Raw genomic sequence first — 11,831 nt, forward strand, 5'->3', positions numbered from 1 at the left:
CACAAGTCATTGTTTTTCGCGCGCTTCATCTACTCATTACTCGTCTTCTGGCCAACTTAGTTGTTTAATGCATTTCATGTCATAATTTTATAAAATTTCGATATGGTAAGCTTAAATTAAGTTTTTTCGTAAATTTAAGTTTGTTTTGTATTGTATTTTTAACTTATCTTGTGTTAGAGTTTTAGTTTTGGACACAGTGTTTTATTTGTTTGTTTAATTCCATTGATTTTTATTCAATAGGAACATAATTGTAGTCAAGCCTGGTTACAGCAAGATGTTGAGGAAGAATTGGGAAAGTCGCTTCTTATTGTTTGTGACAAAATTCGCGTCCTCGAGGAGCGAAAACTAAATCTTCAATCCACTGTGTTACTTCCTAGTGGAATTTTAGCCAAATGGCTATTCAAAAAGTTTAATATTCAAGGAAATAATCTTATGGGTGATACTATTAGGAGTGTTTGGCAGGTAGTTTAATATTCTCACAACTTAGCTAAATAATAACATTATTTGTTAATATTTTTATGTTTACTTTTTTAGGGAATTACAGAGGAAGCAAGACTTCAACTTTATAGTGAGAGTGTGAGACAAAAAGTGAAAGTCCAGCAACAAGAAAGTGAAATTGAGGTGGAGCTTGAAAAACTTCGACTTAAGTTAAAGTGCTTGACGGGAAAAATCACACCAGAAGAAAAAAACTTAAGTGTTTGTAATTTTTTTCAAGGGGAAGACTTGGAAGAACGTAAATTTGATTACATTTGCCACGAATGTGGAAAAATTTACAAAACTCGTTGTTCCGTTTTGAGGCATAAGAATAAAAAACATCCATGGCAGCTTCAGCTTCAACCTGTGCCACTTGTGCCCGATGATCCAGTGCCACTTGTGCCCGTTGATTCAGTGCCAATTCTGTAGTGGTGGTGGTGGTACCGAACTTTCTACTCGATACTCGTGTGGTATCCCTTACTAATCGATAATCGAGTTTTCTACTCGTGTACCCGGTTACAGTCAGCCGTAAATATTTCGAATTCAAATATACCTTTATCGGTTTTGTTCGTATAATTAAAATGTTTTTGTAACTTTCGCTGTAAAAAAATTAAGTTAGCTTGTGCTACCCAAAACTATAAAAACAAATTTGGCATCAAATCTGCTTTGTTTTTGTTTACAAGTTGCTCGTTTCGTTTCAATTTCGTGTCTGCTTTACAAATCGTTGGTTTTTGTTTAAAAATTTCACGTAGTCTTTTTCAGATTACAAAGATTTTAAAGGTAAACATTTCATATTTTTTTCTCATTTCCTTAAATGACGTAAGACTAGTGCAATTTGTGCGTAGCTTAATAGTATTCCGTTTTTTCATAAGAAATGGCTGCAATATCAGCATTGACACCTGAAACAAGTAATGCCCCATATAGCACATTTCTGTCGTCGGATGTCCGAATCATGGCCGAACATCCGTTAGATATCTATGTACTCAATGGGTAGTTCCAGGGATGTCCGTCGGCTAGTCACCTTGGAAGTGCAATGGATGTGCGAAAATTATATTCTACGGACCTCCTTCCAACAGCCAGAAGATTTTCAATTGTTTCATTTAAGGAGCGGCCTCGAGCCAATCGGGGCGCTTTTTTGCAAATCGGGTTTCTCATTTCGGGCCATCGAGGCGTGGCTCAGGGTGGAAAATTCTTCTCCCCGAATTCAATTGGGGTTTTGCAATCAATTGGATTGCAATCAATCGATTCATCAATGCAAAAAACATTATCGATTGATTGTTTCACCCGATCTATCCGATAACAACCCCGATAATAGCTCGTTCTACCCGCTTGCCCCAATTTTTACTCTGAAAACGAAAGAACGGCCTTTTTTTTAATTGCTTCGGGGCAACGGGTTAACCTCAAATTTTTCCCCGCACCACCCCAGTTGAAAAAGTGGCACCTCAATTCAACCCCGAATGCACTTTATCGGTGCGGGGCGGTTAACTCGATTAGAACTAATTGGGGCCGATCACTAAGTTTCATTATTAATTGTCAAAATTTCTTTGTTTCCAAAAGGGGAAATCTTAACCGTGTTCAAATTTTTCCCTTGAACGTATTTTTATTTTAAGTCCAGCATTTAATACTTAAAATTGAAAAAATAAAGCAGTAATTATCTATTTGCCGGATGGTTTATTTTTAAATTTATTTTAAAAAATGAATAAAATATATGTAAGTCGTGAGTTTGTTTGCACAAGCTTTTCGTTTAGCTTACGGGAACCAAGCCATTGGAAATTAACTCACAGAAAATAAATATTATTCGGCATCTAATAATATTCAAAGCAAGTATACTTATGATAGGATTATAATTTCAAATAATAAAAACCTACTTTAAACTTAATAAATCATCAATTACAAATTCAAAAAATATTTAGCATAAATTGTTAAATTTCAATTTATACACCTCTGGTTTAACCTAAGTTCGACATCATCTTGACTTCTTAAAAATCCTGCATGTGATTTACAACAATTCGATTGTATTGTTCAAAAATGATGAATAAATCATTTATAGATTGGCACAGTTGAATAATATTCGACTGTGATGCGGGAGCCCCGAGTTCGAATTCCGGTATATCCTAATGTATTTTAAGATTAGATGTCCAATACGTGTCATATTTATTGCCAAATGAAAGCCCGTTCGGATATCCTTAAAATGTCCGACGGCGCTGTTGAGGGCCGAAAACCAAAAAAAAATACATCCATAGGACATCCAAATCGGATATCGGGCTGTCCGGAGGATATCAAACAGATGTACTCAACATCCGACCCCGACATCTGTCGGACATCCGATGGACTGCCTTGTGTTATGTGGGGCTTCTTTCGACTCTAATATTTCAGATGACGTATATTCATTAATGAACGAAGCAGGCATTCAAGTACGTATAGATTATTTTTTTATGAGCATGCTCTGATTTCTTTAAGCAGTAATGCCTTATTCTGTTGATATATAGCTGTGTGACGAAAATCAAGATGATGATGATGAAATAATTGCCCAGCCGGCAAAAAGCAATAAAAGTGTTATTTGGGATCATTTTACGCAATGCCCAGACTTCCAATACAAAGCCATTTGCAACTATTGTAAAAAGCCTCAAGACCGATCAGGTGGCTCAACATCGAATATGATTAAGCACTTGGAAAATATTCACAAAATTGCTTCAGGCTGCCGAAAACGACCTCATCCACCGTCACAGAAAGCTAAAGAGCTTCGCCCAACGACTGAGGTTTCGCAGAAAATCGATCGATTATTAACTGAATGGATTTGTGCTGATTTTCAAGCTTTTGAAGTTGTTGAAAATGAATTTTTCAAGAGATTTGTCAGTGTTCTAAACGACAAATATAAGTTGCCGTCAAGAAAAACACTGAGTGAAGTGCCAGAACTAGAAGCAACAATTGGAGTTGAAGCAAAAGAAGTTCTCAGTAAGGCAACTGATGTTGTTATTTCCAGTGATGGCTGGTCTTCAAAGGGAACTGAAAATTTTTTAGCCCTTACTGGGCACTTCATTTTGCAAGATAAATTTAAATCAATCTCGCTTGGTGCTGCCAAGCTAGTTGATCAAACGGCCGTCGGACATGCAAATTCGATAACGAAGTTGTTATCTAAACACCAAGGTTTATCAAGAAAAGTGCACACGATGGTATCCGATAATGCTGAGGTAATGAAATGCACAGCTCGAATTTTGAAGCTATTCTGGTTTGGTTGCTACCCACACACGCTTAATTTGGTCGTGAAAGATGCACTTAAATTGCCACAGTGTTCCGCTTTGTTGACTGATGTCCGCAACATATCGTCCCACTTTAAAAGGAGCTGTAAACCTTCTGATCGGTTGCGAGACATACAAAAAAACATGAAAATGCCCCAACATCGAATGAAGCGGGACTGTGAAACACGTTGGTCGTCCACTTATGATATGCTTGAACGGTTTACGGAACAATTTGCAGTGGTTCAAATGGTGTGTAGTGAAGATGACGAGTTCTGTTGCCCTACTCGAAGTTAATTACAAGAATTACGTAAGCTAAGGGACATTCTGAAATCATTTAAAGAGGTCACAACTATAATGTCATCAGAGAAAAACGTCACTGCTTCGTCGGTAACATTATTAACACAAATTTTTCTTTACTGCTTGAACTTTTAGTTTTCTCCACGATTTTAGATCATCTACCTGTCCGTTCAGCTTCTAAAGGTGGCAAATCAAAGCGAGATAGCTGAATCACACCCCGAGGCATTTGCCTTTGCTGAAGCATTGAAGAGATCGATGATTCATCGGGGTTTTGCGTCTCGTGCAACGAACCCAACGTTGCGAATGTGCACTATTTTAGATCCTAGGTATAAAACACATACCTTTCCGAATGCTGAAACTGTGGAAGATGCAAGAAGAGCGCTCTATGACGCAGCAGCAGCAGTAGGCCAAGAACAAGAAACTGAAGTGTCATATGACATAAAAGGCTCGATATTCGATGATCTGGATCGATCAATTGCTGTAAAGCAAGCGGCAACAAATAGTACCGTCGGCTCTAGAATGGAAGTTGATGCATATCTTGCTGAACTGCCGATAGGGCGGTTGGAGGACCCTCTTAAATGGTGGTATCAGCATAAAGAGAAATACCCAAGGCTTTATAAATTAGTTCCTAGATATTTGGGCATTATTATGAATTCTGTGTCTTGTGAAAGAATTTTTTCGAAGATGGGACTTAAAGTTAATGATCGTCGAACTTCCTTAAGCGCCCAAAAAGCTGGCATGGTGTGTGGTATCGCGCAAAATCTGTCTTTATTTCCTCGAAATACTACTGTGCAATTCTAAAAAGTTTTTGTTACATTGTGAATGCCAATCACTAAATTGTTAAACTATTTCAATTTCGTGGTTTTGAGAAGTTGTTATTTACTGACTATTATTTCAGAGACTTAATGTATTAATGAGCTATTATTATTTAATTAAAGAAAAACGTATTTTGAGTTTACATAAACGCCACTGTTCTTTTGGTTTGTCCCAAACAACAAACAATTTTTGTTGCGGAATATTTAACGTGTCTGTACTCTATAACGTGGCAATGATGTGCAGTACTCGAGTGCGGTACCCCTCACCCGTTGGAGTACCCGAGTAGTAGCACCGGCGGGTACCACCGCCAACACTACAATTCTGCCCGTTGATCCAGTGCTACTTGTGCCCGTTGATCCAGTGCCACTTTTGCCCGTTGATCCAGTGCCACTTGTTCCACCTTCTACAACTTCAAAAAGTGGAAGCGTTCCCTTAACTACTGGGAAACTTCGTCTTGGATTGTACAAACGACCCGTCCCGAAGGACAATTCTGATACAGAAATTGCTCCAACTTCTGCCAAAGTATCCAAACAACCTCCGCTGCAACCCAATTCGGATTTTCGGTTTAGAGGTTTCCCTAGTGACGCTCATTATCATGCCAACTTGGCCTACCGCCAAAAAACAGGTGTAGATAGGCCAAATGGGCGAAATCTCACATTGCTGTGTGATTGCTCTGGTAAGTCATATTCGATAGTTGGTAAAGAAATCAAAATAATTCCTATTGTTTTTTTAACATTAGATATGCGTCCAGCAGTGCTTAACATTGTGACTCATGATGCTGCTCACATTTTGAATCGGGGTGCCGATTATTATTGGTGTAATAGCCGCAAGGCTATAAAAAAAATTGGGCAAAGCGTTGAAGATCTAACTCCGATTCAAAAACTTGAATACAACAAGCGTTGTAATTTTTTTGTTTTTTTGAATCAACCAAATGTAAAGTAAAGTGAGTATCGCGCTTGCTGGTGAGTCCCAATCTGTTTTCCTCTTACCTTTTTCCCTATTCCGAGGCTTTCACGTTCAAGTCTAAATCATAACCTGTTTCGCTTTGTTCATACAATGAATATTTTCTTCTCCTGCTTGAGAAACGTGCAGAAAGCAAGAACCATCTGTCATTTCACGTCTAGCCTATCGAACAAGTGAACGAAAGATTGAGCAGCGCAAGCTAATCGAACATGAAATGTTGTCTGACAAAGGAACAAAAAAGAAATGTTTAAAATAAAAGGATAGGAAAAACAAAAGAATCATATGCAAATTCCTGTTCACCGTCGTGAATAAGCCCTAGGACGAAGACACTTAATTCACCTTGTTTTTAATTCGTATATTCTACCCTAGCGGAAAATCACTCTTACGGGGCGATAAAAGGTAAGAGTGATCATCATGCCCCGACCCAAAACCTTCGTTCGTTCATATAGTATTCCCCGCAAGAGGGTACCCCTTTTCTGAGAGGGAAAATAGCCATAGTGGAGGAACCAGGCAAATCCTTTTATGAATTCTCTGTATTACCAGAATGAAACACACAATTTAAACCAACCATCACCACAGGATAAAAGATTGAAAATAAGGTAGACTAGCCAGATTAGATAAACTGTCCATTGACGGCAAGCGTTTGGAGGGCAGCCACGGCGGCTTGAAAGCCAGCGTTGTAGTCGGTTGCAACTTCGTTGGTGACTAATTATAGAAATTTTGGAGATTAGGTTAAAATAATTGTCATCAATTACCATATTATATTATCTAGACCGTAGTTTTGACGATTGTCGTCATAGTTATCGTTACTGTCCGGTCCACCAACTAACGCTCCATAAAGAATATGGGCATTTGGAGCTGGTGAGTTGTAGGTGTTCCAGTCGCATGTAGCGGGCTTGTTTGGGCAGGAACTAACAAACAAAAAAACATTTCAAAACAAACAATGAAGTTGTAAAAAGCAAACTTTTTCAAATAAAGATAGCTCTGTTATTGCGTGACATAACATACCTAGAACGGTGATGAGATCTAACTGGGGGGTTAGTACCAAATCCGCAAACAAAACTTCGGCCCGTGTCTCCTAGGGCGTAGTGAATCTGCTGTTGAGCTAATTTTCGATAAGCAAGTGAATTGATACCAAGATCAGCTGCCTGAAAAAAAAATGAAACCAAAATTACAAAAAAGACTTGTTGTATGTACGACGACATTATTAGTTTTACCTGAAGGCAAATATAAGCAATATTCGATGCGTGGCGTAATGCACCCCATTGACTGATAAATAAAAGTCCTTTTGGAGTCTTTGGTTGATTGACTTTAGAGTCGCAGAATGACTTGATGGCATTGATGTATGTTGGGTCATTTGTTAACTTTGCTAACATTACCTGAAAATAGACGGAAACCCTAGACTTTAAAACCCGTTTGATAGACGACGAAAAGAACATGGTCTACCTGAACACCTGCAGCTTTGCTGTCCCACGAAAATTCTCCAGCTCCCCCCAGTCCGTATTGGTTATAATAAGCCTTGGCGTCATTTAGATAGGCGACATCTTGGGTAGCCCTATACAGCCAGACGGCTGCCCAAGCAAGTTCGTCTCCATAACCGCTGGAACTGTGGACAAAAACATAAATACAACGTGTTCACCCATAAATAGATAGTATAAACTATATTTTATGGCAATTTTTTTGTTTTGAACCATCAAAACAGTTTTCTGCAGTTTGGAAAAGGTGTTCATGGCTTTTTTTTTAAATATACCGATAGAAATCTCCTGCTTGAGAAATTGATGAGCTATACAGTCCTTGATATTGTTTAGCAAAAGTGTAAAGATTCTTGGCGTGACTCAAACAAATAGCAGAGTATGTAGCGTTGACTTGCGAGAAAATCATAGAGGTTACGGCCAGCGCAGCAGCCGTCTCACCAGCCAAGTCCGATCCTTGAATATAGCATTTACTTAAATAATTCATGTGGAAAAGAGTGGCTGTTTTATATACTATACACACCGGGATTGGACGTGGAAATAAAAGAGGCCTGACAGGGTTAATAAAACATAACGAAATAATGCATTGATAAAAATTCATTAAATTGACAAGAAAAGTCCTATTACCGGCCTGGCCATGGTCATGTCTTCAGGACGTCCCCAATATGAATGATCAGCATGTCCATCGCCCACCTGACCGTACAGTTTATTGGGAGCGACATGGGCTTTAATGAAGTAGTCACTGGCCCATTTCACCATGTTCCTGGCGTTTGTCAACTGACCTTTATAGTTCAGTAAAAAATGCATAGTATAACATAGTAAAGGATTCGTATTTGGATTATAAAATCTAGTAATTTAAGTGGAAAACTATATGTTACCGGCTGAAGAATAGCCAAGGGGGTAGTCTAATACTGACGATGCAACAACAGTTGTCATGAAAGCCATGGGAAAGCCGAACTTGACAAAGTCACCGGCTATCGACGAAAAGAATAGGTTTTCAATTTCATTTCAGAAAAATGTAGTCAATGCATAGTCTACCATCATAATAGCCACCAGTGAGATCTTCGCCGTTTTGTCCGACATCACCGAGGGCGGAATCAGACCGATAGGGAATGGGATTGTCATTGGTAGGCAAACGACCGGAGCGCTGCACATAATAGAAAAGCAACGATTTCGTAATAACTTCCGCGTAGTTGTATTTTGTATTCAGCGGTGTCACGGATGAATTCGATGGGACTGTCGATGTAGCCGCACCAGCGGATGTTGTTACACTCGCCTGAAGAGTACAGTCATTACTACCAATATTTAAATCTGTTTGCATAAATAAATACGGGAGCTGCGGTTGAGCCAGCTTGAGATTGCGTAGTCGTCACCACGGAACCAGTAGTCGGTGCTACACCTGACATTTTACGAGGTAAAATTCACGATATAGCCTAGGCAAAAAAACTCTAGTACCATCGGTATATGAAAGGAAACATACCAGCGGAGCAGACGTTAATACCGTTGAAGACAACACTAACAATGGTGGGTGATGGATTCGCAGCCGGATAAGCGACATTGAAACCGACCGAGTTGAATATGGTTCCCGCATTTTGGGCTCCGTTATAGTTCATATTAGTGAGCCTAAACTGAATGTTATTAGTAGTGCTCATCTGGGCGTTCCACACCTGAAAACATCATACAATACCAATGCTTAAATGACACTGTGCACGAATAGAAGAGACTGATAAGAAAACGCAACCTGTAAGCCGGAAATGGTGGCAGAAAAGGTTATGTCAATGTTCCAGCTGGTTACAGAGATCGGCACTGGAATGATTAGGGTAACAGTCAAGCCACCTGGCCAAGCGCTTGAGACAGAAGCAACAGTGGAACACGATCCTGGTGCCCTTGTCGTGACGGATGCCACCGTAGTTGGTGCCGCAGTTGATGGTGGGACAGTGTTTACGGTAGTAGGAGAAGCTAAACACGCATTGAAAAATGATATTGTTGTTTGTTTCAAATTAAATATAGCACGTCCAAAAACCACTGTCTCGACGTATTACTGAAAAAATGAAATTAATAAAAAATGACATATTGAAAAGGGACGAACGTGGTTTTGTAGTCACTGTGACAGTGGTAGGTAGGACGGTAGTTACTGGGGCAGCAGTCGAAGGTGCTGCAGTGTTCGGTGCTGTTACAGGTAGTATGATGGAGTTTGATTTAGCAGATGATGGTTTTGGATACGCGCCATTCAAAAGTACAAATATATATCAATAAATGAACTACGCAACGATTGTTATTGAACTATAAGGCATCCGAATGTTCACTCGGTTTAGGTTAGTTCAAGAAGCTATTCTTATTTGATGGACAGAAACAGTTAGGCCTAAGTTCTACGATTTCTTTGTTTTCTCACCTGTGGCCGAGCAAACGTTTACACCATTGAACAAAACGCTGGTTATTGCTGGGAATGCATTACTTGAAGGGTACCATACGTTGAAACCGACTGTATTGAAAACGGTTCCTGCGTTTTGGGCTCCATTGTAGCTCATGTTGTTCAAACGGAATGTTTTTTTATCGGTAGTGGTCGAAACAGCATTCCACACCTACAGTATGTAACAAAACTGTGACCACGATATAATAGGAAAGGTACACTCTCGCGCTATCCCAGTCTCTTGGAAGAAACGGCGGGTGTTCAGTAAAGGGTCCCAAGATTCCACGCCAGGTTCGCTAGTGTAGGAGGCCCCTCGCCTCTCGGGGGTATAGTAAATATTGGGGTTTTTCGTTCGTTATCTATAAAATTACCAATCAATGTGTCCAGAAATTGATTTCATTTAAGCTTAATTTAATTCCCTATCCTTAAATACCTAATTCATCTAGATTAAGCAATTATTTATATGTTAAATTTATGATTGAAATTCACAATTTTTTTAAATTTGCGCCTTTCGCAACATTGCCAATTTCATTATAATAAACACGTTTGTCTTCTCTCTAGTGCAGCAACTTTTACACCTTTGTTACACCTTTGTTAACAATGTCTATATTTAATAAATATTGACGAATTCTATTTATAATGAATTCTGCACTAGAGAGAAGACAAACGTGTTTAATATAATGAAATTGGCAATGTTGCGAAAGGCGCAAATTTCAAAAAATTGTGAATTTCAATCTTAAATTTAACATATAAATAATTGCCTAATCTAGATGAATTAGGTATTTAAGGATAGGGAATTAAATTAAGCTTAAATGAAATCAATTTCTGGACACATTGATTGGTAATTTTATAGATAACGAACGAAAAACCCCAATTTTTACTATACCCCCGAGAGGCGAGGGGCCTCCTATACTAGCGAACCTGGCGGGGAATCTTGGGACCCTTTACTGAACACCCGCTGGTCTTGGGGTTAGCCGAGAGTGTACCTTTCCTATTATATCGTGCTGTGACTTTAAAATAATCACGAAATAATGCATGCAATTATCTATCGTTTTCAACAACAAGAAAGATACAGTGAAAACTTCCAACAATTCAAATACTAGCTCATTTTTAAACTATTGTACCATGGTGTTTTTCTCTTAAACATCAAAGATGCATATAGACCTACCTCTAATGTCGAAATTGCCGCTGTGAATGTCACGTCGATTGACCAGCTGCTAACGGTGGTCGTAATTGGAATGATCAAAGTTGCTGTGTAACCGCCAGGCCAACTCTGTACACGAAGTCAATAAATCTCTTACAAAGTTTTTATGAAAAAAAGGCTTCCTTTACCACAAACTTTAATTGCGTTTTGTCGGAAAGTACGTATCGGACAATGCCCTTTGTAATCTAACCCTTGCTCTCGCTCTTGTCTTTAAATCCTCACCTTGCTATGAGCAGTACCTCACATCGTGCATCGCACTCCGACAATACACAGGTACAAGCCTGTAGCTTGAATAGCAGAAATAAATAATTAAAATACCGTGGAAATGGAAACCGCATTGTCGCAAGGTCCTCCTGCCAATACCAAGCAAAAGAAGAGTTAAGGAAATGAATGAATCGCATAAAAGTATGGTGTGGATAATCTAACTATTTACTTCCCTATCTGTTAACATGGTATGGATTTGGCACGTTTACCGATATTTAGTACTACTAAAATGTATATTTAACTCAAAAGAATTTCTGGAATTTTCGACTCTTTTCCTTGGTCCTTGGTTTAGAGCTTTCAAACGATTGATTTTATTAAATGTTTTGTAGACGCAACAGCATTTTCGGGTATACTATTAGTAATATGTACACATAGTTACGTACGGTTACGTATTAGGTCTACACAGACATGGTAAATACAGTTCATGTCACGGGCTATTCCAGTTACTTAATAGTTACTATAGCTTAGAAAGCATTTCTTTTTACCAAACACCTGATGGGATGACAAGATGGTGATCAAGCCTAAAATGAATAATTTCATCTCTGAGCGAAATAAACAAACTGTCTTGCTGGTCACGAAATTAACACAGCTAAAGGCTTACCGAGAATCCCACTTATATACAGGTAATGCATACAATGTTTCCAACAACATCTGTGATTATGCGATTGAACAATTTCCAACTAAGGCTCTCA

The 11,831-nt window shown here is 38.8% G+C and overlaps 3 protein-coding genes across 4 annotated transcripts; 2 read left to right on the plus strand and 1 right to left on the minus strand.

The window, feature by feature from the left end:
• The first annotated feature begins 1,138 nt into the window (after positions 1 to 1,138).
• LOC123470333 (zinc finger BED domain-containing protein 4-like) lies at positions 1,139 to 4,301 on the plus strand. Of its 2 annotated transcripts, none has more exons than XM_045170518.1 (3): positions 1,139 to 1,254; positions 2,851 to 2,888; positions 2,964 to 4,123. In XM_045170518.1, exons 2-3 carry the CDS (start codon positions 2,868 to 2,870, stop codon positions 4,005 to 4,007), a joined length of 1,065 nt encoding a protein of 354 aa, XP_045026453.1. In that variant the 5' UTR covers positions 1,139 to 1,254; positions 2,851 to 2,867; the 3' UTR covers positions 4,008 to 4,123. The 2 variants fall into 2 exon arrangements, 1 of the variants encoding a protein (XP_045026453.1); XR_006643979.1 differs by lacking the exon at positions 1,139 to 1,254 and adding an exon at positions 4,164 to 4,301 and having other exon boundaries at positions 2,769 to 2,888; positions 2,964 to 4,100.
• LOC116919668 lies at positions 4,068 to 4,957 on the plus strand. The gene is made up of 2 exons (XM_032925684.2): positions 4,068 to 4,100; positions 4,164 to 4,957. Exons 1-2 carry the CDS (start codon positions 4,068 to 4,070, stop codon positions 4,809 to 4,811), a joined length of 681 nt encoding a protein of 226 aa, XP_032781575.2. The 3' UTR covers positions 4,812 to 4,957.
• A 1,347-nt stretch (positions 4,958 to 6,304) lies between these two features.
• Positions 6,305 to 11,747, minus strand: LOC116919664 (endoglucanase 12). The gene is made up of 18 exons (XM_032925680.2): positions 11,625 to 11,747; positions 11,194 to 11,228; positions 10,840 to 10,944; positions 9,654 to 9,843; positions 9,351 to 9,431; positions 9,003 to 9,220; positions 8,742 to 8,928; positions 8,593 to 8,660; positions 8,300 to 8,537; positions 8,140 to 8,235; positions 7,889 to 8,043; positions 7,785 to 7,812; positions 7,540 to 7,717; positions 7,236 to 7,395; positions 7,007 to 7,168; positions 6,798 to 6,937; positions 6,564 to 6,700; positions 6,305 to 6,494 (listed from the first exon to the last, which is right to left on the minus strand). The coding sequence occupies exons 1-18, from the start codon at positions 11,677 to 11,679 to the stop codon at positions 6,403 to 6,405; spliced, it is 2,325 nt and encodes a 774-aa protein (XP_032781571.2). The 5' UTR covers positions 11,680 to 11,747; the 3' UTR covers positions 6,305 to 6,402.
• Positions 11,748 to 11,831: the final 84 nt, after the last annotated feature.

Source organism: Daphnia magna, linkage group LG3 (assembly GCF_020631705.1).
Source record: "Daphnia magna isolate NIES linkage group LG3, ASM2063170v1.1, whole genome shotgun sequence".
Lineage (NCBI taxonomy): Eukaryota > Metazoa > Arthropoda > Branchiopoda > Diplostraca > Daphniidae > Daphnia > Daphnia magna.

What these genes read in the sequence shown, in the direction of transcription:
- LOC123470333 (XM_045170518.1), top strand. Translation starts at nt 2,868, where the DNA reads ATGAACGAAGCAGGCATTCAA. An exon ending in TGAACGAAGCAGGCATTCAA is followed by an intron (nt 2,889 to 2,963) that starts GTACGTATAGAT and finishes GTTGATATATAG; the next exon opens with CTGTGTGACGAAAATCAAGA.
- LOC116919668 (XM_032925684.2), top strand. Translation starts at nt 4,068, where the DNA reads ATGTCATCAGAGAAAAACGTCACTGCTTCGTCG. An exon ending in AAAACGTCACTGCTTCGTCG is followed by an intron (nt 4,101 to 4,163) that starts GTAACATTATTA and finishes CCACGATTTTAG; the next exon opens with ATCATCTACCTGTCCGTTCA.
- LOC116919664 (XM_032925680.2), bottom strand. Translation starts at nt 11,679, where the DNA reads ATGAAATTATTCATTTTAGGCTTGATCACCATCTTGTCATCCCATCAG. An exon ending in ATGCGGTTTCCATTTCCACG is followed by an intron (nt 10,945 to 11,193) that starts GTATTTTAATTA and finishes CTTCGTGTACAG; the next exon opens with AGTTGGCCTGGCGGTTACAC. An exon ending in CGACAATCGTCAAAACTACG is followed by an intron (nt 6,495 to 6,563) that starts GTCTAGATAATA and finishes TTCTATAATTAG; the next exon opens with TCACCAACGAAGTTGCAACC.